The sequence below is a fragment of the Dinoponera quadriceps genome, unplaced genomic scaffold, assembly GCF_001313825.1.
Source record: "Dinoponera quadriceps isolate SergipeBrazil2010 unplaced genomic scaffold, ASM131382v1 scaffold1325, whole genome shotgun sequence".
Taxonomy (NCBI): domain Eukaryota; kingdom Metazoa; phylum Arthropoda; class Insecta; order Hymenoptera; family Formicidae; genus Dinoponera; species Dinoponera quadriceps.
This window is the reverse complement of record NW_014555404.1, coordinates 281,921-307,980: the sequence shown is the minus strand read 5'-3', so window position 1 is coordinate 307,980 and position 26,060 is coordinate 281,921. Positions and strand designations below refer to the sequence as shown.

Below are 26,060 nucleotides of genomic sequence, written 5' to 3'. Positions count from 1 at the left end.
CCCATCCTTGAGTGCGTTCAGAAATCCTACTCGACGGGTAGACTGGCGCATTTAATTGACCAATCAAGATAGCAAAGATTTATCACGATTAGTTGATATATGCTATCGAACAGGATTTCTGAACGCATCCCTTGGATACTCCGGAAAATGTTTGTCTTGGAAATTGTTTTATTCATCCATTTTCTCATTAATTGCTTGATATAGGGTGTTTATAAAAAGGCTCCGATATTGGTGATTGGCTGAAGTCACGAAAGCATACCAAAGAGCGATGTTTCAGAACATTCCCGAACGCAACTCTAAGCAGAAACTGTGCTCCCGCTTTTCCGCTCTCCTGCCAAAAATAGATTACGTATGTGCCGATTTAGCAAACGTAGATACGAATGCCAAAATGCATTCGTAAGATTTCGAGTAGTACCGTATCGATTATCTATGCGGAACATACTTTATACCATAAGCAAACTGTGCTAATTGTCTAGTATGTGATAACAGTAAACTAATTACTTATAAGATACAGAGAGAAAGCGAGACAATATATATATATATATCAATGACCAGCACCGTCGAAGTTAACGGCACATCGCAAAAAATGGCCACTATGTGGCATCAACAGGTATTCGCACTGGATGCGAAATATAATACTTCACGAGCTAACAAGCTATCCAGTTTAGGTACCTTCTATCTTCATTGAATTAGCATACAATCGCAACGATCAGTCTCGATGTCTCTAGGATCTTATTCGCAGGAATGCTGTACATCCGTCGCAGGAATCAGCTGCTCCGCGAGAAACTCTCCGCGGACCCGGAAATTGGCGCATTGTATTTGAAATTACGATCGGAATTGTTGCGCCGTCGTTACGGGGAGCAACAGGAGCGGAACAGCACGGGCAGCCACACGATTAGCGAGGAATCGTCGGAGAGGAGAACGAAGCATCATACGATACAACGGAAATCAACCGCGGAGAATTTCGCATTCGCCGGCGTCCATCATATCTTCGAGCAGCACAAGGCAGCCGTGACCATGCTCAAGTTTGCCAACAACGACAGATCCAGGCTGTGTTGCGCATCGCTGGACGGTACCTTGTCTATATGCGAGGTTGTCGGTACACCTCCCAGGGTGACCGCTTTGTTGGAAGGTCATTGTAACGGTGTGACCGCGTTCGACTGGAGTATCAGCAACGATCTAATAGTTTCCTCCTCTTTGGATACCACGATTAGACTCTGGAGGGTGTGCGTGGAGCCGAGTTGTTTGCGCGTGGTGAACGACCAGCAACGAGCCGAGGTTCTCTGTTGCAGCTTTATCCCCGCCAACAACAATTTAATAGTGGCCGGCAACTCCCAGGGGCTGATTCAGGTTCTGAATGTATCCACCGGCATATACACACGCGGCGGATCCTGCAAGATCGGTGGAAAGGTCGGTGGTTTTGCAAGCGAGACAATGCGAATGAAGGAGATCGGTTGACACACAACGTTGCAGATACTCTCTCTGACATGCGAGGGCAGCGGTGGCTCGGTGATCTGGGCCGGCAACGACCGAGGTATCATAGTTTCTTTCCGACTGGAACCTGGCATAGGACGGCTAACGAAGCTGCAGAGAGTACAAGAAACCGGTGGTATGGTAACCAGCCTCTCCTGGCGCTCCTGGTTATCGAAGGACGCTCCTTGGTCGGCGTTGTTGGTGAGCAGCGCGTGCAATGCGGTGTTGCTGTATCGCGTCGCCGACAGTCACGGTTCTCTGTGCTTCTGGAGGAAGTATCCCATCAAACATAGGTAATCGTTCTACCTTGCTCACGCTTTCGTTTTACACTCATACGTGCATTTGTAGATATTATCCGTTGCGGTCCACCTTCTGTCCGCAAATGGGAGCGTGTTTAATAGCTACTGGCTCGGAGGATGGTGCCGTTCACCTGTTGGATTCCGCGAGAGAGGGGAAATCCGCAAAAGTTGACCGACTGCACGGCCACGCGACGTCCACATTAGCGTTGTCTTTCAATTATGACGAATCTTTACTCGCGTCTGCGGATCACGATGGATTAATCATTATATGGCGCAATCATCAACGTCACTTGTGAGGTATTGAGTCAAAATCCCTCCCGTTCTCTTCACATTTTTTCACGAGCCAACAAGTTGTAAGACAAATATCCGAGATTTTTCCAACTTCGTCGTATCTATCGTCGGTAAAGTGCTGCGATATTTCTGTAATCTCTTAAGTTATCGATCATGTAAAATTCGAGCTTGTTCGACCCAGGCGATTCTCTTTAACGAAGAATCGAAGTAGAATCGTGATACTACTGGACTTGTGTTTATTTTCAAGTAGTATGACTTTTTATTTTCAATTTTCGCCAATACGGTCCAATTAAGATGAAAGTATTAATGCCTGAACAAGTACCTGATGTTGTTTTGCTCTTTAACTGCGAATAAACGTAATACCTTTTATCTTAGGTGGATTTTTAACGTTTGTGCATGTCAATAATTAACATTTAACCAGGTTTGACACCTGTCGGAATAAAACATCGTTAAGAATTTAAGAAGTTAAGAAGTAGTTGATATAACGCGTTAAAAGTATTAGCATTACAGTATTGTAGAATAAGGATAAACACGATTTTGAGCGAATAAACGGCTTTTTTTTTTTTACATATAACAATATATTAATGTTCTCTATTTTGTCTTATATCATAGTGAGCACAAAGCAGTATCAGTAGTAATAGGTGTGGTAATAGTGAGAACCATGATAGAACTCGTGATGTAGCAGCGATTTCTTCGTATAATATTTCTTCGCGCGATCTTGTGAAATAATAGCGGCACAACCACACAGTTTTCGTATGACGATAAAGTAGTAGTAATAAGAGCAACAATTTGCATTTCGATACTGATTTCATCGTCCCGGCTTTCGTTCAAATTTCTTCATATATTCGATATAAATAATTAATACAAAGTACATTGTCGCAAACAAATATTCTTGTAAAAATTTCTTCTCATACTCGTAAAAACGGCAATCTTGCGTATCGTGCGAATACTTTAGATCTATAGAAATGTTGTTTTCCTTTTATCATGTATGTACTATATATCAGAGTTATCGACATAGTTATTTGTTATATTGCACACTTTTCTCAAATACGGTATCGGAGGAAGGAATATACCGTAGTCACACGCGGAGTTACTTATTGGTAACTTAAAAGTAAAGTAATATCCGATAATTGTGTTATATACACCATAGAGAAAAAGACAAGTGTTTACATGTAACATATACGACCACGTGAAACAAATCACCGTAGTTTCTCGCTTCACATATGCAATACGCAAACCTCCGACTTGGCAGACAAATCCGATATTTATTACGATGACTTCTCTTGTTCCCTCCTCTCTTTCTCACAAATACTTTCTCCGATATAAAAACGGACTGAATATATACGAATACGCATTGTAATCTCTCATCACAGATCTAGTAAAAGTAAAAATCTATACTCGATACTCATGTATACATCATGTAGAAAATTAGTCGTGCAAATATTCTTTCGCCACAAGAGTGGGTATAAGCAGTCATATATCCCATACTTTGCAATACTATACAATACTTTGATAATAGAGAGCAGATTTGCGTATAATGAATATTGAGAATCGCATGATAATATGAACGTCGTATAAAGAAGGGATAACGCGAAAAACATTCACGCTCAGAGCATAACGCGCTTCTTATACAGGAGTCACAAAAATAATCGTTCTTCTATGCAGGCACTACTGCTCATTTAATGATTACGCTACGAATGGTATTTTATATATATATATATATACATATACAGAGTGGATCAAAAGTCTGGATATAGTCGAATATCTCGTAAACAAAGCAATTTTGAAAAAAATGTTTTAAATAAAAGTTATAGGGTTTAAAAAGATCTATTTACTGATCTTATCAGTTTGGATGGAGGAGGTTAACTTTATTTTTTTTAACGGATATAGTTTTCTTAAAAACACTAATCGTTCATTATTCACTCTGTATCCAGACTTTTGATCCATCCTGTATATATAGGATGTCCGATGCAAGGCGTACCAACACCCTGTATATATAATTTATGTATGTACATGTGATCCTTTAGGCTTCCGCGGTGTGGATAAATAACTTATTTTGGCTTCCGAATGATCGCCGCGTGCTTCACGGATTGATTTTTCCATTCAAATTCATGAAGAACACGGCGATAATTCGGAAGCCGAAATAAATATGCATATGTATACATTATTTACATATATATATGAGCTACGAATTTTTCATAACGTAATAGTTTCGATGCAGCTTCTACAAATCGATTGTCTAGAATTAATACTCTTATCCACAGCTTATACAGTTCTTTGATCATTCCCTATTCGTTTTTATCGTGACTACTAAAATCGTCATGCGAATAGTCAAGCTTTATTAAATTGTATATATAATTATATATGTACATATAAAGAATGGGGCATTTAAATTGACACACCTTAATATAACAAAAGAAATCGATTTCTACAAANAAAAAAAAAAACCAAAAAATTTTAAAAAAAAAAAAAAAAAAAACGAAGTTGACTTTAAAATGATCTTGAATTATTGATAATACAACGAAGTTAAAGTCATCAAAATATGTCCCTCCCCAAACCATATAACTTTTGTCTGAAACATTTTTTTCTTCCATTTTGCTTTATTAGGGTTATATTAAGATCTTTTAATTTAAATGCTCCACTCTATATAGAGGATGTATAAAAAAAGGTCGAAATCTCGAAATAACTAAAAAAATATAAGAAATATAAGTTTTATAAAAAATATTTCAGATAAAAGTTAGTAGGATTTGGGGCATATTTTGATGACTTTAACTTCGTTGTATTATCAATAATTCCACGTTATTTCAAGATCAACTTCATATATATATATATATATATATTTTTTTTTTAAGTAAAATTCGAGGTGATCTTGCCTTGACTTTCTTTTCAAACCCTACAACTTTTATCTGAAATATTTGTTTAATAAAACATATTTTTCAAAGTATTCCAGAGTTCCAATCTTTTTTATGCACACCGTATACACATATGTGTACATGTATGTATGTGTGCGCAAGCGTGCACATACATACACGACACCCACACACACACACCATATATATATAAACAATTAGTTTTATTAATATAAAATCGCGGTTTCCTATATTGACACATTTTTTTCGTATTTACTATGGAACAATTTCAACAACTATGCTAACAAAAGACGAAACTGATTAGATAACCGATCAACTTGCAGCCGCGAGCAATATAACCCGCTACATCGTTACTATGTACATTTGTTCGAGATTCGTCATAATGGTATTATCAGATCAATTGTCAGACCGTATCAGTGATATACTATCCAAGAAAAAAAAATCATTGCATATTTTCATGATGAGATTCTTACGGACGGACTTGGGCTGAACTATCTCGTTTTCTCGCTCGCTCATTCACTCACTGTTTTACATACACACATACATTGCACTATATTGTCATTTTAATCAGGAGCTAAAACACTGTACTTGTCAGCGGGTTCGAAGGTCTCCTCGCTATCACACTGAAAAATTCTTGTAGAAGATGGTCCGAGTTGCACATCTTCGTGAGGCACCTTTGGCAACACGTTATCATTCGATACAGTATGTTGGTCCTGTGCGGCAACATTCTCGATAAGTTCCGTCAAATCGTAGTTCTCCTTAACTACGTTTACTTGCTCGTCACTCGCACGCGGTTGCTTCACGAACGAGGCGGACGGTGTACCGTTCGATGATATTAGATTCAGCTTCAACCGATCTCGCGTATGTCGTAACTCTCCTAGTTGATGCTGCTGCTGTTGTTCGTATTCGTTCGTGAAATCAACATGATTCGAAGACTCCTGCTGTCGACAACCGTCAGTTTCCTCCCGGTCGTCGGGGAACGAAGTCATATTTGCACCGGGAAAGAACTGGCTGACGTACTTGCTCTCGCCGGTTTGGAACTGGAAGGGCCGATTCGAGCTGGTCACAAAGAACTCTTCGTTTCCTGAAACGAAAACAAACAAATGTTCATCATTGCGTAATATCGAGCAAATATGTATAATATCACGTTGCAGAAGTGTTTTGTTAAAGTATATCTCATCTCGTTGAATTGATTCTCACCGGTATGATTGACCTCGTCGTAATCCAAGGGATACAGATCTAATCGTGGCTCATCTATCATTTCTTCCCAATCTATGGCACAGATAATACTCAAAATATAATCGAATAATTATGTAGAAAACGAATTGAATGCATTGCCAACCGCGTAAGTTGCGTCTCACCGAGCTTTGAAAATCAAAAAAATTTGTAAACGCACTAACATATTTTGAATATTTATTATTATTGCGACATCGAGGAGTCAGTGTGATAAAATGTGAAAATAAAAAATTTGTCTCCAGGATGCAGAGAAATCATACCGGAATACGAAGTTGCTTCCGAGTTGACAGCGGTATCCGTTCGACTGTCCGCAGATAATGTTTCCTTCGGATACTCGTACACGCAGTGATAGCGTTGCTTCTTGAACCATACGCTCTTCTTCTGATCCTGGACAGATCGCACATCATCGGTCCGATTGTAGGGGAAAGTTCGCTTAAGCTACGGTCTACATTTAGCATATGTCTAGCATGTAATGTTGATTTTCTTTTTTTTTTGGTAAACGTGCGCTAAATACCTCAAATTAAATCTGCAAGAGAAAGAGTCACGCGAGGAATGTTAAAATTACATGCATTGCTTGTGTACCTAAGTAATCGACACACCTACCAACTCATCCTAGCGGCATATTAAGAAAGAGGAGAAGAAGACAATCATTATTAATAATCGTGCAAGTATGTGCGAAAATCACTTTACTTGATTTATTCAGCGCTCACCCCAGATTTTAATGTTTTATCCGGCGACCTTAGTGCCGATCGATGGGGCGCCAGAGCGGCATTCCAGGCCGAAGGCGTGAATTCCTCTTCCTCCTCTTCGTCTTCGACGTTCAGATCCTCTTCCAACTCAACACTCGTCGCTGTGCTCGCTTCGTCGTTGTTAGCGGCACTTCTAATTCGTATTTGTTCGATATGCGGCTCGTTGTATCTCTGTGGGGTATAATTTGAACTGAGATTTACACAGAGAAATGTGACGACATTCAGACGAGGGGGAAGGATTACCTTCCATACGAATTCACCGGAACTGGAACTGTTGTCCTCGTTCTCCTCCTCTTCGTCCTCCTCCTCCTCCTCCTCATTCTCCTCCTCCTCGTCTTCATCCTGGCTGCAGCATTCGTGTTCCGTGACGAAACTTGTCGACATCAAGTCATCCTGCAGCGGTAAAGGTAGCGGAAAGGATGAGGATAATTGTTGCCACTTGGATTCTTCCTCGGGGCTCGGCAGCGGCGCGCCTCCGCTCGCCCTGACGATGCGCGATTTGTCCTCCAACGGGCGCGCCATCGAACAAGTGTAATCTAAATTCTCTTCCTCGGACAGATCGCCGTTCGTCGTGTCCTCGTCCTGCAGCCGCTCTCCCAGTCCCTCCAACAGTATCATTTCGTTCGTGCGAGTGTCGACCAGGAGCACGTCTTCCGATTCTCTCGAAGCGACGGACGCCTCCCTGGAATTGGACATCAAAGACTCGGAAGTGACATTGCTCTCTCGCTCTTCTTGGATGGGACTGAGCGGTGTTCCGTAGACATTGTACCTGGACGGAAAGGTAACAGATTCAGTTATTAAAGATGAATTTTTAGCGAATCTTGCACCGAATGAAAATATTATTATTGATTTTCCCAGACATTGATTTCTATAATTCCGTCAAATTGATTTGGCGAAATCCTACCTGATTGAGATATCCACACCGCTGCTGATCTGATCAGACGCATCCTCGCCGTCCTCGTCATCCCACCGTTTACCGTACGCGTCGCTGGCGGGATCGTCATGGCTCTCCAAGGACTCGACGATCTGCATTTGAGCCTGAGGCAACTTCTCCCTGAGTTCGTTGCGAATCGCTGTTACGAATTCCTCCTCTATGCCGAACGACACGTAAGAGTTGTCGCTGCGCAAGCTCATCGTCGAGCTGTCCTCGTCCTCGTCCTTCTCATAATCTCCCTGCGAAGACTGTTCCGTATATACCTTCGTCTCTGAATCGTAGGATCTCTGGGCGTAATCTCGGATCTTGAAATCCTTCTCGGGAGTCGTGTTTTCCTCCTCCTCCTCCTCCTCCTCCTCTTTCGTCCGATCGTTCGCCGGCGTAGAAATCGTCATACTTTCGGGAGCGGCGTAATACTCCGCGTCCAGGATGGTGTCCAGCTCGAACAGAATCTGAAACGGCTCCTCCTCGGCGGCGGCGGTGTTACCCGGCAGGAGATAGCCGGACGCCTCCTCCTCCTCGCAGGACTCCTTGTCGCGGAAACCCGAGTCCGAGCTCTGCTCGTCGTCCGGTGTGGACAGCTGTTTCCTCTCCTCCTCGTCGTCGGCCTTGCGTCCGTCGGCCGAAAAGTGCGAGACGTCCGGCGTGAGCTCCGGCGGTGCAACATATTCGTTGAATTCCGCCTCGGAGAAGCCCGGTATCTTCCTCTCCAAGGCGGAGTCGAGCGCGTGATTCCAAAGCAAAACCTCCTCGTCTCCTCGATCAGGCACGTAACGCAAGAGGGGGGGATCGGCCTTCGACTGGAGAAGTCTCAGCACGTGCTTCTCGGCACGCGCGTCGTTATCCGGGGTGTCCAGGGACAGCCGTAAGATCGGCGTGCGGTCGGCCACGGTCAGCGTGAGGAGCTTCGGGTTCTCGAGCGACTTGACGGTGGCCGGCGGCAGGGGATCCCGCAGCTTCTTCAACGCCTCGTCGAACTCGTCCAGCACGTGCGCGGTGTGCCTGAGCTCGCCGTCGCTACCGGGCAACTTCTTCTTCTCCGGCGCGCCCAGTGACCATTCCGCGTCGGAGTCCGGATCGATGTGCACGAGCACCATGAGATCCGTCACCGACTTGGACTTCTGCTTCACCTTCTCCGTGTAAACGCCCTGCTCGATCCGGCCCTTCCAGCTCTCCTCCTCGGTCTCCGAGCCGGATTCCGGGAAGAGCGCGTTCTTCATCACCGGTATGTTCCTCACTTGCTCGTCGGGCCCGAGGCGAAACGGTAGCGTGTCCGTCCCGTCGTCCACGATGTGGGTCCAGTAATCGGAGTCGATGCTGCCGCGCAGGTCCTGCAGGCTGGCGCTGCGCACGCGCAGACTCTCCCAGCGTTGCTCGAAGTCCGCGTGCTCGTTGAGGAGGATCCGCCTGACCTCGTCCAGCGACGGTCTGTCGTTCGCCTTGACGCTCAGGCACGAGCGAGTCGCCTGGTGCATGCTCGAGCTGCTCGTGAGACGCAGCACGCCGTTCGGCGGGAATTCCTTCTTCATTGAGAGAATCATCTGTATCACCTGCTCGTCGTTCATGTCGTCGTAGGGCCTCTCGCCCCAGCTGACGATCTCCCAGAGGAGCACCGCGTAACTCCACATGTTCGCCTGCGGCGTGATCTCCCGCGTCTCGATGGTGGTGTCGGTGCAGTTGAGACTTTCGGGCGCGGACCACCGAATGGGCAGGGCCCGGTCTCCCACGATGTAATAGTCGTCGGGATACTTCTCGACGCCGGTGCCGTAGTCCCCCAGCTTGGCCGACAGGTCCGGGGCGACCAGGCAGTTCCTCGCCGAGAGGTCCGTGTGCGCGAAACCGTGGTTGTGCATGTGCTTCAAGCCGGCCGCGATCTCGATCGCGATGCGCACCGGCACGTTCTCCTTGTTGAGCGCCTCCCGCGACTTCGCGTCGCGATTCGACAGGAGGAAGCCCTTCAGATCGCCGGCCGGACACGACTCGAACAGCAGGAGGTACGGATCGGTCTCCAGGCAGAAGCCGAGCAAGGCCAGGACGTTCTGATGGCGCAGCTTCAAGTACGGCGTGGCCTCGCCGAGGAACCAGGCTTTCTCCCGGGTGGTAGCCTCCTCCGTGAGTATTCTCACGACCACACCGCCCGACTTCGACTGTTCCAAGTCCGCCCGGCCCTCGACCACCTTGCCGAACCATCCGTGCCCGATTTCCCGCAGATACTTGAGCTTCTCTCGCGGAACGTTCAGCTCGTTGGATTCGAACCACTCGCTGCACGGCTCCTGCAGGATAGAACGATCCGTATCCTGCTCCTCGTTGCGCGGTGGCGACAGAGGTGTCGCCTTCGCTTTCGTGCCGGATACGATACTGTCGACGGGTAGGGGCTCAAACTGAACCCTCTCGGACGCGGCCAGTGTCCTCGAGGCATCCAACTCCAGTCCTTCGACCGAACGCTCGAAGGCGCTATCTTGCCCCGTGCTGCTTCCATCCTTGAACTCCTGTAATCAAGAACGATCGACTGATGTTTGTACATTGTCGATACTATGATTGAGAGATATCATTGATCGCATACACTGCGCATGCTGTTTACATCTAAGAGGTCGGAAAGCTCGGCATGTATCTGTGTGTAACTACAGTATGATCTCTTTAAAGCCCAGCGGGACAGCTAACCATTTCAAATTGCATAGATATAAAAACTAATTGGATGTAAGCAATTCTTATACTTTTTTAATATTTAAATTGTTCATATCGGCAGAGTATCTACCACTTCCGAAAGCAAAATTAACTTCAACCGACATTGTTGCTTGATATAGAAAAAAACCTGCGACGTATCAATGTTACCTGATTGCATTTTTCTGCTTTGTCCTATAATAAAAAGAATGCAGAAACTGGTGTTAGAGATACGAAGCAACGAGACGTCACTTTTTCTACATCACTTAGGTACATGTGAGGATCGTCCCCTGACTCACCTGAAATCCTTTCGGTCTTCTGTGTCTCTGACAACAGAGGCATCCGGCCAAAGTTAAAGCTGTTGCCGTGACACTCGAGAGAGCAATCGCATAGCGCATCCAGTAGTGTTCCCATTGCCAGGAAGTGTGAGTATCTGATGACGACACTAATACTTAGCACACTTGTCCGAATAATGTATTATTCTCAAGACTGTACCTGTCAAATGACTCAACAAACACATACCTGTGACAAACGACGAAGGTACAGGGTAGGCTGCGATGATCGGTAGTAGACCCACCCAGAATAGCAAGCATGACCAGCGTGAACTTTGCATCGCGTACCGGGACTGTTTCCGCGTGCTGGCCTAAGTCATTCTCGACACGGTGATACGCGACAGTTAGGAGTCGGTTCGGGTCACGACGCGCTCATAATCCTCCTCTCGTGACGATTGCGAGAGCTGGTGATGGCGACGCGGTCTACCGGGCATGATACGTTATCGTATACGCGACCGTCCGAATAGAACGGAATAGAGGATGTTGGCGGATCGGTCACACTTGCCAAACCCACTTCTATTCTCGCCGATTCCCGTCCCCTCCGTTCGCCCCTGTCCTATTCCTTCCCTTTCTCGCCCTCTACTTCCAACCACGTTCGATACGATCTCTCGAGTGGAATATAGCTTCGCAGGTTGCGGAAGAAGGTTCGTCGCGAAATCTGTGACACTTGGACAAGCGCCATATCATAACCCAGAAGACAGGCAGCTGCTATTGGTCGGCTATCTCGTGCATAGCAGTGCACGGCCGGTGCGTCGTATACTGGCTGCGCCAGCTCGCACTAGTTTTCTTCTCGGCTGAGAATCAAGGACCGTCTACAACTGGCCGTAACACAGGGACTCGTATATTCCACAAATAAATCGACCGTCAATTACCTCGCATCTTACCGCATATTTAACGGCCCTTTAAGCGCGTAATCTACAATACGTTCATAATAGAGTTTGTAGCTCGGACCATTGGCCTGTTCTTTTTAGCTGCGTCGCTGAACTGGTGCAATTAGTTGAAGCGAGATAAGTTTTCTCACTTCAACTTATTGTAACAGTTCAGCAGTTTAGCTAAAAAGAACATGTCTCGCTCGAACTTGTTGCACCGGTTCAGCAGTGCAGCTGAAAAGAACAGACCAATTATGAGGAGTGACATTTCAGATCACATGACAACGCAAACTCGTGTTTAAATGCAGCGGCAAACGCTTTCTTTCAGGCTCGCGTAACTTTGCATATTTTTTTCTTACCGCTCATATTGGTAATCATGCAATAAGTCGCCTGCAGACGCGATAATGAACTTTTTATTTACAAATTTCTGAGGCAGTTTTTTTCAATTACCTATACCCTCTTCATTTTTATCATCAAGGTAACAACAATATCATTGGAATATAAATACGCTACTGGTCATTCTTGCGTTACTGCGCATGTGTGAATTTGTTACACGATTTCCCACCACCGAATTCGGCGCATGCGCGCGAGGTTCTTCCGTGGGAAAAGTCGTGATAAAGTATTGTACTGATAAAGCAAGGCTTAATATTATTCGTTGGACTTTACACGCATGTTTCTGCTTTATCACTGCATTATATTGCACTTACAACCGTAGAGGAGAGAGCGTAAAACCGAGGTCGCGTTGCATATTATTTATTTCAGATATCCCATACGGATCAAGTACTCTTTAAACACCACAAAATGCCAAGCCAATTGCGTTTCAACGGCCGAGTAGTTGTGGTAACGGGAGCTGGTGCGGGTAAATATGCTTTTAATATTTTGAAATGTGTTAACTCATCGCAATACACCAATCTTATTACGAACGTCACATATGGGGAATTTAATGAGGATTTTGTCATAAATGTATGTAATAAATAAATATTTCAGGTTTGGGTCGAAATTATGCATTGTTATTTGCGTCTAGAGGTGCTAGCGTAGTTGTAAACGATTTAGGAGTTAACAGACACGGAGATGGGAATAGCACCAAGTCTGCGGATACTGTGGTACAAGAAATTCAGCGAAATGGTTAATGGCTTTAATTTGACAAATTAATTTTATCATTCCTTTTACCGAAGTCATTATTATTATTTCTCTAACAAGCATATTTATTATATTATTATAGTTTTAAAAGTCCGTTTTTTTTTTGTTTCTCACAAAAGGGAACGAAAAAAAGCCATAGAAAAGATAACAAATTTGGCTTTTTCTGAGCTTTTAAAATTAGAGTATTTATATTTGTAATATAAGATGAAAATATTTCAAAGTCTTTATAGTAAAATATTAATATTTATTATTAAAATATTGATATTAAATATTGCTTGTTTACAGCATTATAAGTATATATACTATGGTAAATATTTTTATAAGATGAAAATTTGATAACAGACAATGTTGTATGTACATGTTATATAAAGTAAAGTAAAAGATATATAATAATTCTCTAGGAGGAAAAGCTGTTGCAAACTATGATTCGGTACTGGATGGTGAGAAAATTATTGAAACTGCAATCAAGACATTTGGTCGTGTTGATGTAGTTATTAATAATGCTGGCATTCTGAAAGATGCATCATTTGCAAAGATGACAGAAAAACAATGGGGTATGTGTATCTTTATTAACATAGACATGCACAGAATAAAAAACGTTAAAGCAAAAAATAAAACGGAGATATTATAATGTGTATTTGTATGAAATATGTTCTGTCTCTTATGAAAAATCTTCTAAAGTCGGATTCTTTAGGTAAAGTTCCTAATATGAAAATATCGAAATTATATTGATTTTCAAGTACCATGTGATAATATAATCACAGATAAGATTATATGCTTACATAAGGTACCTCATGTTAATTTACACATTTATCGACAATTGATGTTTGTTTAGATATGATATATGATGTCCATCTGAAAGGTGCTATGAAAACAACGAAAGCGGCATGGCCGTACTTTCTTAAGCAACGATACGGTCGCGTAATCTTGACTTCAAGCAACAGTGGCTTATATGGGAATTTTGGACAATCCAATTATAGCATGGCAAAAATGGGTCTTGTAGGACTTGCTAATACATTAGCTATTGAAGGCGCACAGAAAAATATTTACACTAATGTAATAGTGCCTACAGCTGCCTCGCGTTTAACAGAAGGTATCATTCCACCAGGTAAGTCTTTAACTTGTTTTACTGCTTGTTTTTAATTATTGTGCCATTATTATATTATTAAAATTCACCGAAGTATCTCAAGTTTTTGTTTAATCAATTGTAATATTTAGGAGAAATTTATTCTTTCTAACAAAGTAATTAACATTTTATCGTTTGATGTCTCTCGTTTTAGAACGTATACTTTGCATTTTTACTAATATGAAATTTAGCAATACAAAATGTTTTCGCATTTCGTTTTGTACTCGATTTGCGTATATATTTTGCGTTGAATTTAAGAAAATAAAATAGAGAACTAATTAACATTTTACAGACTTTTTTAATGAACTATTTAACATTTTACAGACTTTTTTAACGAACTAAAGCCCGAGTTGATAACACCTGTTGTCTTCTGGTTATGTCACGAGAATTGTACAGAAAACGGTTCGATAATTGAATCAGCATTAGGCTGGGCTGGCAAATGTGAGTATCGAATATTAAGAAAAGGGAAATAATATGACTTCTTACAAGATTAAAGTACATTTGCATGTTGCAAATATGTGCCTGCGATAAGAATGAAATTATATATATATATATATGAAGCACATTAAACTGTGCAAGATAATTATTTTTATTTGTAGTACTTAAAACAGATTTATAATTCGTTTTGGTTATAAATATTTTGTGATTATTCCGTGTATATTATTTCTGTGTGATTGAATAGTTAAATATATGTAGCAAAAATAAATGTAATATAAATTTATTATTTGAATCTTTACAGGTCACTTAATTCGCTCATCGGGTTGCATTTTACGACAAGATCTATCGTCTGACGTTACACCAGAAGCAGTGCAAGAAAATTGGTCGAAAATAACTGACATGACATCAACAAAGCGGTTCAATTCAATTCAAGTAAGTTAAATCTCTTATTGTGCGTCTTTGTTGATATTTATTAATTATAATATTAAAATTATATGCTGTAATATTAATTCGTCTTTGGTATTGTGTATTAATGAGAAATTAACTTTCTATTGATCATCTTTTTCTCATTATTTTATTTACTGTTTTTTTTTATCTTTGTTTAGGAGGTAACAGGAGACTTATATAACATCATCGATCAACTGAAAAACGGTGCTTCTTCCGATAACGAAGTACGTTATGCTTTGTAATATTTTCTAGCTGATTCTTTTCATTTTTATCTCATTTTTATCTCTTACAGGGAAGTCCTATGTTCAAGCACAGTTATAATTATCGCGACATTATATTATATGCACTCGGAGGTAAGTCGAATAGATAAAATTTAGAATCGATTCCTTCTGTTAATGCTGATCACTCATTTTTCACCTTTACAAAAGCTGGAACATTTGAGAAATGTTCGAAGTCACATGCCAGTCAGTAAACACTGAATATGGTTAAACTTATCGGACTTTTTATTTCAGTTGGAGCTACTGTTCAAGAACCAAGCGATATGCGCTATCTGTACGAGAATTGCGAGGAATTCGCTATTTTGCCTACCTTCTACGTTTTGTACGGACCTATCGGATGCATGAATACTTCTTTGTTGCAGAAAGCTATACCACATTTACAAGTTGACATGACAAAAGTATGTGTCTGTGTTTTGATTTCTGATTTCTACTTCCAACATTTTGCTGTATTTCATACACTTCATTTGATACTTGCAGATACTACATGGGGAGCAGTATTTAGAAATCTACAAGCAATTACCTGTAGAAGCTACGGTAGAAACACATTACAAGGTGCAAGATGTCTTGGATAAGGAGAAAAGCGCAGTTGTTTTGATTCAACGTATGTCACAGTTTCTTGCAATTTATATAAGACGACCAGATTTACTAGTAATCTTTATTATGCCTGTAAAATATGCGGCATTGCAAAGAAGCTTGCGGAAAATAATTTCTCAACATTGAAAATGACGATAATGTGACTTGCTATATCAAAATTATTAATATTTTGCATTTCTCCAGACGACACTTATGACACAACAAACGGAGAAAAATTGGCGAGTGGGCAGATGACTGCGTTCATCGTCGGTACAGGTGGTTTTGGAGGGAAACGAACGTCACCGCATAGCATTCCGTTGGTTGATCCACCCGCTCGAAATCCGGACATGTCGATCACGCAACAGACGAGTTTTGATCAAGTAAGAAAGTAGAGATCAATTATATTTTGATTTGGTGGTTATAGTGAAAGTATCAGTTGATCAAGTATATTGAAAAATTATCGTCATCTCGATATTTCTCTATTAGAATTTTTCATTAATTTTAAATAATTTAATTTAGTTCTCTAGGATATGCTATCAAAGTATCGTGCGATAGTTTTGGAACGAAAATGTACGATGATTCTGACGTTACTTTTACAGGCTGCTTTATACAGACTGAGCGGAGATCTTAACCCAATGCATATTGATACTAGTTTTGCCGCGATAGCAGGATATGAAAGACCGATATTGCACGGGCTGTGTTCTCTGGGATTCTCTACACGACATGTTCTTCGAGCCTATGCTGGTGGAGATCCGAATTTATTCAAATCTATCAAGGTGCGATTATCGTTAGAAAGAGAAAAAAATCTGTGAAGTTACACAAGTTTTCCAATGATTTGATATACGGATGCTTAGTAAATTCAATGAACTCTATTTTGGAACTTGTCGAGGCAACACACACATGTACAGTTGCCAAAATGGCGAATTCTCTGATCAGTAGTGTTGGACTATAGGTAGCAATATTTGATGTTCAGTGATTCTACACCACTTTTAACTATTCTGCGTCGTCACTGGGTGTAATTTTATATACAATTTTTACATATGTACGAAAAATTTGCATAATTATGCACACATTTAGATTCGTTTCACAGTTTTTCATCGAGAAAGTAACTAAAAGGTCTCGACATACATATGAATATCTTATAAAATACTGTCCGTCTAAGACGATTTATTGTCCGTCCAAAACGACTTATTGTCCGTATCTAAAACGATTGACAGAGTGAATAGATGAACTCTTGGACTTCTCTTATCATACTAAACATATGCATGTCCCCCACTACAAAATGTGCAATCGTGACTTGCATATATGTTGGCCAAGTGCTGATAAAGTAGGCGCAGCGTGAGTTTTCATTGATTCGTGGATATACGCACTAGTCGAGGAATATTTCTTCGATTTCGAGTAAGCAATAATTGCTAATTATACATTGTGGACGTTGAAAATATTTTCGATATGTATATTTCGACTTGTATTCTCAAGGAATTCACGGTGATCACATATCGGTAGTTATATAATATCTGAAACGCGACATTTCGATGGAACGTAACCTCATTAAAAGTATTTGCCGATACATGTTGATATGAATTCTTCTCGTGGTTTTAGTGTGGAGTATTTCTGAAATTAGTGAGCAATTTAAACTATTATTAAGTTAATTATTTTTTTATAATTAAATTTATGAAAAGTTATTTTCCTTTTCCAGTGTACTGACTTGTTCTAAGAGAATGTTATTTCACAGCATAATATAATGATTTTCTGTTCTATTTTATCCTGTTTTATATTGTGTATGTAGCTATATATATGATATGTTTACGTGATATTGCTGTGTTATAATTCTAGACGAGGTTTATAAAGCCAGTTCTGCCGGGTCAAACGTTGCGTACTGATATGTGGCGTGAGAATAAAAGGATACATTTCCAAACATCTGTCGTCGAAACCGGCACACCCGTTGTAGCAGGTGAGTGGTTAAAACCAAAGCCATGCATTGTAAACAAATATGTATAATTTATATTAAATTATTATTTACATTAAAAAATTTATATCGAAAAAACTGTTTCATCGGTATGTATTTTTGACTTTATTATTTGTTGTTACCTATAATTCCTTTACAGCCACGTTTCTTGATTTTGAAATATTATATCGAACAAGATGCAAAATGTGCCTTTGTGATGTGTTTTCTTTATAAGATTATTTTAATATTTTAATAATTGTGTTTGCGAATGTAAAACATATTTTCATAGAAAAGAATAGTGTTTTGAATGTGTTATTTAATATATGTACATGTTTTGATATGTGTAAAAGGTTTAAAAAGAGAAATAGTAATCAAAAATTGCAACTTCGTTGTCTCAAAGTTATTTTGTTGTACAGGCGCTTACATCGATCTGCAGGACGTTAAAATGGAAATACCGCAAACGAATCCATGTTCCGCGAAAGATAACATACAGAGCAACGCTATATTCACAACTATAGATGAGCAGATGAAATTAAATCCGCAATTAGCTAAGTCAATTAACGCAGTCTTCTTTTACATCATAACCATCGATGGGAAACCAGTAGCTGAATGGAGTAAGTAATCTTAGGAATCATCCTTCCCCTCTCCCTCCAATAATGTATTCATGAGAATTAATAATGCATTTATGCGAATTTATGAGAATTAGTAATGCCCAAAAAATTTTAAGAATACAAAACAAAAATTAAAAAAACATTCATAATTAATTCCCAAGTCTAAATAAGCAGGCTTTCGCGTTAAATTATATATATTTTACAAAAACGGAATATTAACGATAGCTAAAATAGTGAGTTGCTATGAATGTGGTTCGTTTTTGTCACATTTGAATTGTGCTCACGAGTGTAACTGAATATTTATATTAGACAATCCCGCTTATATCTATCTTTTACAAGCCATATGTTTTTTTTTTTTTTTTACAGCTCTTGACTTGAAGAATGCTAAAGTATACAAAGGACGACCTAGCTCAGGGAAAGCAGATGTGACGCTCACTCTAGACGATAAAGATATGGTTGAAATCGTAAGTTGACTTTGTGAAACTATAACTAATTATAACTTTAACCATACTGTTGTATATACTTTTATAAGCAATATTGCGATTGTTACAGGCATTGGGGAAATTAAATCCACAGCTAGCATTTGTACGTGGAAAGTTAAAAATAAGCGGAAATATCATGCTAGCGCAAAAATTGAAAAGTATTATGGATGTCAACAAAGCTAAGCTTTAATTTCTTCCATATATTTCGTTTGTAGCTTTAAATAAAATCATACACACATATATATATATACACACATGTGTGTGTGAAACATAGCAGAAGCTACGTTGTTATTCGGGGATATATATGTATAATTATTATGTTGGTTTTAAGTTCTCACTAAATATTTGTAGGGTGGTTGGTCATACGGTCGGTTATTATGAGTAAATTGCAATATTATTTTTATATACTTATATTGTAATATATTTTTAATAAAGTCACAATATGCATATAAATGTTTAAATATGTTGGTCACACAATTATAAATTTATAAACTGATGTAATAATATATATTAGGGGTCTGGGAGGATATTACTAGGAAAATGAATATACTACTTATGTAAAAACGAACATATTATGTAAGAATGAATATTCTTTATAATATCGAGAAAATCGATCAATTTCATTGTATTATAGATCATTATACAATTGTCATCCAGCAATTAACACAAGATAAAGCGGGCAATAATCAATTTGATGAGACACGAGTTGTTTTCCGCTTTATGTAATATACGTTCACACATATTCATATATTTTCTTATTTTTGATCGAATTTTTTTTTTTTTTTTTCTAACAATTCTTCTAATCTTAACTTTCACTAAATATAACTTCAACACGATATTTTAATTTATTATCACTATTAACTTTTACCGTTATTTAATATATTTATCTTTATATTTGGTTTAAGTTATAAAACTGCTCACAACAGAGCTATTCGCACGTTCCTCCAATTATGTTGAGCAGTGCCGATAAAATATTTAATGTATATTTACACGTTGTAAGAAAGAATTCTGGCTTACACACAAGAAAATACGTCATAATCCTTAGAAATATTAAAAATAAGATACGCGAGGAAGACATGAAAAACGCGTGAAGAGAATCTTTGGTTTGACATCCGTCTTGACGACTTCAATCGGTCAGTTCGAAATGAGTTGTGTATCAGTTTCAATATATTAATCGTCTCAAAGGATGCAACAGGGCTTTTTCGACGACGGTTTCTTCAACACAGCTCTGATAGCTTCCATAAAGACCTCTTCGAGTCCTTCTTGCTTCATCGCGGAACACTCGACGTACTTCACCGCCCTGATCTTCTTTTTCATTTTATTGCATTCACGTGTACTGATAATATCTATAGTTTCTTGATTTCTGAGATCCCCCTTGGTACCTGATAAGAAAGTAATATCTTATTTTTCTATAAATTTTTGTGCATTACAAGAGCGCACGCGTAGATAAATTCAACGTAGATAAATTACCTCATTTTACCGAGTGATACGCGAGAGAGAAGCGTGATAACATTTTTTTTCAAATCTTTGATGATTACGACGCGTGCGTATATCTGTTTGTGTGATATTTGGAAATATGTTCGCGTGTGTAATGTACGTGTAATATCACGTCTGAGGAATATTTTATTTTTATTCTACGCACGTAAAAAAATATACTTACCCACGAGTACAATTGGTACATTGGGACAGTGGGTTTTAATCTCTGGGTGCCACTTACTCGACACGTTTTCGAAAGAACTACGGGCACTTATTGAGAAACAGACTAGGAAACAATCGGTCTGCAAAGAGGAAGAAAAGGGCGCGTTAGCGTTATGCTGCGTACGTACTACCGAGCTCACGGAAGTGCACAAAAGGAATCGTACAGAAGGACGAGGAAAAGATGAAGGTGAAAAAGTGACCAAATCTGTTAGCAGCTTCAGACAAATTTAATTCGCGTGCGAATAACAACGGAAGAATGCACACTTGTAAGGAATTGTCGCTTACGTTTGGATACGACAGTGGCCGAAGTCGTTCGTAATCTTCTTGGCCAGCGGTATCCCACAGTGTCATCTCGTATTGTTGTCCACCCACGCATATAGTATCGACGTAGTTGTCGAAACTGCAAAACGATAAAATTGATTAAATAGCCGAGTGGTGATGGAGCCGATTTACGTTCAGGAAGATCATCGTATCACGCATTATTGTGTCTTTGAACAAATAGACTTTTATTTGGCATTTTGCTTATCGATTTATTCTATATATACATCAAGAGAGAGAAAGACACGACAAGCGATAAACGTCTGAGTGGGGAGACCGACCTTAAGAGACGGTAACTTCCGAGAGCTTTGATTGTGTGTGAAATAAACGCTATAGATGTTATGTTAGAGAATACTTACACGGTGGGCACATATTCCGTCGGGAATTCTTTCTTTGTATACGTGATGAGCATACACGTTTTTCCGACCATACCGTCGCCTACCGTCGTAATTTTAATCTTCCTGTTTCGAGACACCATTTTCCTTTTCTCTGCAACACGAAAACGTGCAAATTTTATCGAGAGACGCACTTTTCATCACTCTGTGATGTAATCTTTATCGATATCACGATATTTTTATTATATATTACGTCCAAGCTGATGATTTTTTAATGAAATTGCGCCATAAATAATAATTCCCGATTGCTTTGATAGACCTAATTATTTAGAAAAAGCTGAATTTTTTCCGCGAAAGTAAGCATTTTCGAAACAAGCAATTTATATTTGCTTACTTTATCGAAATCATATTTTTTTGGAAATATATAGTTTTTTCTACATACATATATATGAATGGATAGAACAATATTATTGTGGAAGATTCATTTTTCCAGCAAAGAAAATGTTTTGGAGAGAAATGCGCATAGACAGCGTGTAATCAATGTGATTGCTGTATCCTTTATGCGACAGGATATAGAGCACAGTCAGTACGCGGTTGTTTATCAGTCGGTCGTCCTGTTTCATGCAGGATTCTGGTAAATTCGTTTCTACCACATTTTACGAAGAAATCTGACGGAAAACGTCGGCGAAACGTTCCGTAAGATTGCAACATATGACAACGTGGAGCAATAAATCTTATTAAATTGATATTGGTATACACTTATACACGCGTCCTTCAAATGTTAAAAAAATTATCTTTTTAGTAGCTTCCAATCGACACAATATGGCCTTCCTCTTCTTTTCGAAATCTTCATTTCTTTTCTTAAATTGTAAAGAAATATATATATATATATATATATACGTTATAAGAGATAAGAAATTAGATAAGACGTTCTTTTAGAAGGTATTTAATAAAAAACGTTTTGACTCGAGAGAGTATTTATATTTTATTTGGATCGAAATGTTCGAGAGAAATTAACAGATTATTATAATAGATTTTCTGAATGATATTGTCGGGAAATATACCATTTTTAACGGTATTCGTAATATTTAATCATTTGCATTTATATAATATCGATATAATTCGCACGTAACTGCTCGTCGAACACAGACTGAGTGTTAGGAGAATCGCCCAAGGTACGATAAGAGATAAGATAATTAAAGAACCAATTACATAGGCAGCGGCCTAGTAATCATACACTTGTTCGCTGAATTTTTCATATATATTGTAAAGAAAGAAGTATTTTTAGAGAGAAGTTATACCGTTACATATATATCACGATAGTGTTGATGACGCGACGAATTTGAAATGCAACTTTCGAAACGACGTATTTATTAAAATTCCAAAGCAATTTATATCTCGTTCCTTATCATTATATTAATTTCGTCGTATTCTTCTTCTTTTGCAGATACATGTGATCGTTAATTATTACATTAAAAACGAACATGTGTGCGTGGCCTTGAGATCCAAAAAATTCACTTTTTTGTGTTATTCCAAAAGTTATTCAACACTATGTGTGATTTTCTTTGAAATTAGAGTACAAAAGACAGTACGTAATAAGAAGTAAAAAATATCAAACAAATAGCGCTGTTCAAAATGTATCGAGATTCAAGAAAGAGACTCGTTAAATGGGACCGACCGTGACTTATAAAATGCGCGGGCGTGTTTAATTACTTCTGCATCACTTATTTGTCGCTACGTCTTTTCAAGACCACAATTTGGCTTCTCTCTCTCTCTCTCTCTCTCTCTCTCGGGGCGTGTAATTGTACATTACTTACCGCGGAATGTGAGTCATACGCCGACAGAGAATGTGGATTAATCAGTGACGCCGACAACTTCCCGCATATTTGGAGATGGAACACGAGTCTCTCTCTCTCTCTCTCTCTCGTAAATGGTTATCGCGATATATATTGACGGAACACGGAGGAAGAAAACGGAATGACGCGTGCCGCGCATACGCACGTAGCAACGGTCGTTCGAAGACTGTAGAAACGCGGCACGGAGCGCGGCTTAGTGCGTTATAGTCGTCGAAGGAAAAATCAGCTGACGTATAATACAGCGAATAAAAGATACCGCTCGAGGAATTAATACGCGCGCCTGCCTATCGAAATCGCGCGTCTCACCTTTTCCTACATGATGCGCTGTGCCGGATAGTCAACCTATCTAACAATGTATTGCGACAAAAGTATTATTAAATATTATACACATTGCGTGTGCACATCACGCATACATATGTATATATATGTAGTGTATAGCTTATATAAGGCGTTGAAAAATGTTTAATCGACGTAGGTTGAAGTATAAATCCTTCGGACGCAAAGTGCAATTTTTTGCTCCTCGTAGCGCGAGCAATTAATTTTCTCCTCTTCGTTATATTTCATGCGGAAATAAAGAAGATTGCAACCATTCTCGTCTCATCGTATCTCAATTTTTTCCAAGGAATGCTCTCCCATCGTTTTCTACTCGACGCTCAATCTTTAAACCTGTTCTTTATAGATGCACGAAGCTGCACTGTCTGCACTTACAATAGGATAAATATGTATTTGACATTTAGCGAAAGAGAGAGAGGAAAACAGAAAGGTAACAAAGTTCAGGTTCAGAAGATACAGCTGTAAAACTCTTTAAATTCCTGCGCGTTGTGATTGGCGATATCATTGGTCAGTTTGAGATAGCTGGATTTTTCAAAGGGAGGAACTATCAGAACTATCTCAGTATCTTCACGTAAACGTGACCTCGTTCCGATTCCGAATTCAATATTAGGTACATTATGACAAAGTACCACGCATAAAATTGGACGGTGAGTGTTCTTAAACATGATTTAAGTTTGAATATTAACGCCGTCTGAGCGGCATTATCTTACGAAGCGTATTTTGTCATCGGGCGGCCATCTTAATGATATTATTAATAAAGAAATTTTTCGTTACTTTGTTGAGTCGACAGAAGATTATAAGTGCCGTATTATTTGCCAGCGGTGAGATATTCCACAGGTGAAACATGATGAAATCCGATAGCAATGGGGCAGCTATGGAGGACGTTGAGAGCCGGGAAGCAATCGTCAATTCGAATATCGAAGAGGTCAAATATATACAATAAGATACCGATCGAAATAGATTAATTCATTATTTATAATTCATGTTACCCAGACAGCACAGATCTCCCGAGAACGTCCATGAGATATCATGTGCTGTTTGAGTTATTATAACTGCAAAGAGTAGCGAATTCTAACGTAAAAGACGATGTTTCAGTTTATGATGCTGAGAAAGTCGGTGGAAAATTCGAACGAAAAAGTGGAACACTGGACAAATCAAACGTCGAAGTTGCTCGAGAGTAATAGCAATATTGATACGGCTTACGAAAAATTAATGATGAAAGTGTCCGACATTGACGAACAGATGTCGGAAACTATGAGAATTCGCAGCATTAAGAAGCAAGAGTTGGAAGATCTCCAAAAAGCAAGAGAGGGCTTGTCGCATAAAAAATGGTACTTACGATTTAATGTTTTACATTTCGGATACTATGCATTGTGGGAGATAAGTTCATGCAAATTTTTCTTGCCTTGATGAATTATGCACGTCTTCCAATCTTCAAGAAAACATATCCCGGATGGATATCTTGTATATAAATTTCATATCTAATAAAATTTTACCTGTTACGAAGAAGAATTACTTTTCATAAATATATATTATTTTAGGGGTGAATGTCTATCAGAAGTAGGAAACTACGCCGATAATTTTTGTCGATGGATAACGGAATATGTACGTCTCTTAACACAAGATATTCGTGTGAATTTTTTATTACGATATCAAATTCAAATTGAAGTTTACCATAAATTGCGATGTACCATAAATATTTTTCATATAATTGGTACCTTTAATAAAAAGATAATAAATCGTGTAAATTTTTTATTTTTATAGTCCAACGACGTTTTAATGAAAGATATCAAAGATTACCACGAAGAATGCAACAAAGTTAGTAACGACCTTGCAATTTTAAAACAAGAAGTAAATGATATGCAAGGAAAACATGACGCGGATAATGTTGAAGCTAATATGGATTTATCGAATCTCGATACCATAATATCTGATCTCAGGTGAGAAAAATATTTGTATATTTTATACATATAACTTTGTCAATCTGTACATATTCTGTGCTTGAGAATCTAATAACTTGCAATATATTTTTTATAAATACGCGCATAGAATAACTTCTTGTGAAACTTATAAATTTATTGGATCAAAAAATATGTATGTATATATATATATATATATATATATTTAGTAACGTCGTAATTTCGAGAATGAAAAATGTTCAACTTCATTTTCCTGGGGCTAATAATTATGGAGAATCAAATTCTTGAAATTTGATTTTTTCTTGCACTCTTACAATATGCAATAAATTAAGGTATTAATTAATATAGAAATACACAGATTCATGTAACAATGTTCCGTGAATCTAAAGCCCCATAAATTCAACATTTTTCTCGATACGGCAATGTGACTTCACAAGAAATAACAGCTTTGTTGTGACAGGCGCGGTAATAATAATCTGACGCACACCGTTAGATCGACGGAGAATTCGTTGAAGAAGATACAGAACAAGATAAAAAAGTGCAAAGTCATACTTAACGGATATAAGGAGAAAGAGGATACCGATATTCTCTAAAAATATATTTCATATATATCTGTTTTTATTTTTTTTATTTTATACAAAATAAATTTAAATAAATGGTTAAGAAGAATATGAATTTAATATAATTATTATTAAATATAGTGTTATAATATTAACTATATATATTTTAAGTAACTTTTAATTTTATGTATATATATATAAATTAATAGGAAAAATACATATATATCATACATATCGTATAAAAATACACACATCATAAATATATAATTTAATTTAAATATACTATG

The 26,060-nt window shown here is 38.9% G+C and overlaps 5 protein-coding genes across 12 annotated transcripts; 3 read left to right on the top strand and 2 right to left on the bottom strand.

Annotated features, from left to right (window-relative positions):
* The first annotated feature begins 31 nt into the window (after positions 1–31).
* On the top strand, positions 32–4,501 carry LOC106744054 (WD repeat-containing protein 13-like). Of its 2 annotated transcripts, none has more exons than XM_014618453.1 (4): positions 32–668; positions 743–1,410; positions 1,474–1,766; positions 1,822–4,501. In XM_014618453.1, exons 1-4 carry the CDS (start codon positions 548–550, stop codon positions 2,066–2,068), a joined length of 1,329 nt encoding a protein of 442 aa, XP_014473939.1. In that variant the 5' UTR covers positions 32–547; the 3' UTR covers positions 2,069–4,501. The 2 variants fall into 2 exon arrangements, with proteins under 2 accessions (XP_014473939.1, XP_014473940.1); XM_014618454.1 differs by having other exon boundaries at positions 583–668; positions 729–1,410.
* Positions 4,502–5,346: 845 nt separating this feature from the next.
* Positions 5,347–12,225, bottom strand: LOC106744051. 6 transcript variants are annotated; one of them, XM_014618444.1, is made up of 9 exons: positions 11,036–12,225; positions 10,813–10,946; positions 10,685–10,708; positions 7,823–10,341; positions 7,162–7,687; positions 6,880–7,089; positions 6,430–6,556; positions 6,134–6,205; positions 5,347–6,017 (listed from the first exon to the last, which is right to left on the bottom strand). In XM_014618444.1, the coding sequence occupies exons 1-9, from the start codon at positions 11,124–11,126 to the stop codon at positions 5,497–5,499; spliced, it is 4,224 nt and encodes a 1,407-aa protein (XP_014473930.1). In that variant the 5' UTR covers positions 11,127–12,225; the 3' UTR covers positions 5,347–5,496. The 6 variants fall into 6 exon arrangements, 5 of the variants coding, with proteins under 5 accessions (XP_014473930.1, XP_014473931.1, XP_014473933.1 ...); XM_014618448.1 differs by lacking the exons at positions 5,347–6,017; positions 6,134–6,205 and adding exons at positions 6,684–6,695; positions 6,773–6,781 and having other exon boundaries at positions 6,543–6,556; XM_014618445.1 differs by lacking the exon at positions 10,685–10,708.
* Positions 12,226–12,417: 192 nt separating this feature from the next.
* LOC106744052 (peroxisomal multifunctional enzyme type 2) lies at positions 12,418–19,372 on the top strand. Of its 2 annotated transcripts, none has more exons than XM_014618449.1 (16): positions 12,418–12,573; positions 12,702–12,839; positions 13,256–13,408; positions 13,690–13,962; positions 14,305–14,421; positions 14,720–14,850; positions 15,024–15,089; positions 15,158–15,218; positions 15,378–15,541; positions 15,621–15,744; positions 15,921–16,096; positions 16,316–16,492; positions 17,550–17,667; positions 18,078–18,275; positions 18,639–18,736; positions 18,825–19,372. In XM_014618449.1, the coding sequence occupies exons 1-16, from the start codon at positions 12,516–12,518 to the stop codon at positions 18,942–18,944; spliced, it is 2,172 nt and encodes a 723-aa protein (XP_014473935.1). In that variant the 5' UTR covers positions 12,418–12,515; the 3' UTR covers positions 18,945–19,372. The 2 variants fall into 2 exon arrangements, with proteins under 2 accessions (XP_014473935.1, XP_014473936.1); XM_014618450.1 differs by lacking the exon at positions 12,418–12,573 and adding an exon at positions 13,140–13,161 and having other exon boundaries at positions 12,705–12,839.
* Positions 19,373–19,522: 150 nt separating this feature from the next.
* On the bottom strand, positions 19,523–23,297 carry LOC106744056 (ras-like GTP-binding protein RhoL). The gene is made up of 5 exons (XM_014618456.1): positions 22,923–23,297; positions 21,130–21,259; positions 20,738–20,852; positions 20,415–20,532; positions 19,523–20,136 (listed from the first exon to the last, which is right to left on the bottom strand). Exons 2-5 carry the CDS (start codon positions 21,246–21,248, stop codon positions 19,934–19,936), a joined length of 555 nt encoding a protein of 184 aa, XP_014473942.1. The 5' UTR covers positions 21,249–21,259; positions 22,923–23,297; the 3' UTR covers positions 19,523–19,933.
* Positions 23,298–23,848: 551 nt separating this feature from the next.
* LOC106744048 lies at positions 23,849–25,806 on the top strand. The gene is made up of 6 exons (XM_014618440.1): positions 23,849–23,941; positions 24,085–24,219; positions 24,390–24,625; positions 24,836–24,899; positions 25,059–25,234; positions 25,674–25,806. Exons 2-6 carry the CDS (start codon positions 24,139–24,141, stop codon positions 25,804–25,806), a joined length of 690 nt encoding a protein of 229 aa, XP_014473926.1. The 5' UTR covers positions 23,849–23,941; positions 24,085–24,138.
* The last annotated feature ends 254 nt before the right edge of the window (positions 25,807–26,060 follow it).

Coding starts and splice junctions, on each gene's coding strand:
- LOC106744052 (XM_014618449.1), top strand. CDS start 12,516: ATGCCAAGCCAATTGCGTTTCAACGGCCGAGTAGTTGTGGTAACGGGA. Junction 15,090..15,157: donor GTGCTTCTTCCGATAACGAA/GTACGTTATGCT, acceptor TATCTCTTACAG/GGAAGTCCTATGTTCAAGCA. Junction 15,542..15,620: donor TACAAGTTGACATGACAAAA/GTATGTGTCTGT, acceptor TGATACTTGCAG/ATACTACATGGGGAGCAGTA.
- LOC106744051 (XM_014618444.1), bottom strand. CDS start 11,126: ATGCAAAGTTCACGCTGGTCATGCTTGCTATTCTGGGTGGGTCTACTA. Junction 10,342..10,684: donor AAGCAGAAAAATGCAATCAG/GTAACATTGATA, acceptor TCTTGATTACAG/GAGTTCAAGGATGGAAGCAG. Junction 7,090..7,161: donor CCGGTGAATTCGTATGGAAG/GTAATCCTTCCC, acceptor TATACCCCACAG/AGATACAACGAGCCGCATAT.
- LOC106744056 (XM_014618456.1), bottom strand. CDS start 21,248: ATGGTGTCTCGAAACAGGAAGATTAAAATTACGACGGTAGGCGACGGT. Junction 20,853..21,129: donor ACGGAATATGTGCCCACCGT/GTAAGTATTCTC, acceptor ATCGTTTTGCAG/TTTCGACAACTACGTCGATA. Junction 20,533..20,737: donor GGCCACTGTCGTATCCAAAC/GTAAGCGACAAT, acceptor TCCTCTTTGCAG/ACCGATTGTTTCCTAGTCTG.
- LOC106744054 (XM_014618453.1), top strand. CDS start 548: ATGACCAGCACCGTCGAAGTTAACGGCACATCGCAAAAAATGGCCACT. Junction 1,411..1,473: donor CCTGCAAGATCGGTGGAAAG/GTCGGTGGTTTT, acceptor ACAACGTTGCAG/ATACTCTCTCTGACATGCGA. Junction 1,767..1,821: donor AAGTATCCCATCAAACATAG/GTAATCGTTCTA, acceptor GTGCATTTGTAG/ATATTATCCGTTGCGGTCCA.
- LOC106744048 (XM_014618440.1), top strand. CDS start 24,139: ATGATGAAATCCGATAGCAATGGGGCAGCTATGGAGGACGTTGAGAGC. Junction 24,900..25,058: donor GTCGATGGATAACGGAATAT/GTACGTCTCTTA, acceptor TTATTTTTATAG/TCCAACGACGTTTTAATGAA. Junction 25,235..25,673: donor ACCATAATATCTGATCTCAG/GTGAGAAAAATA, acceptor TTGTTGTGACAG/GCGCGGTAATAATAATCTGA.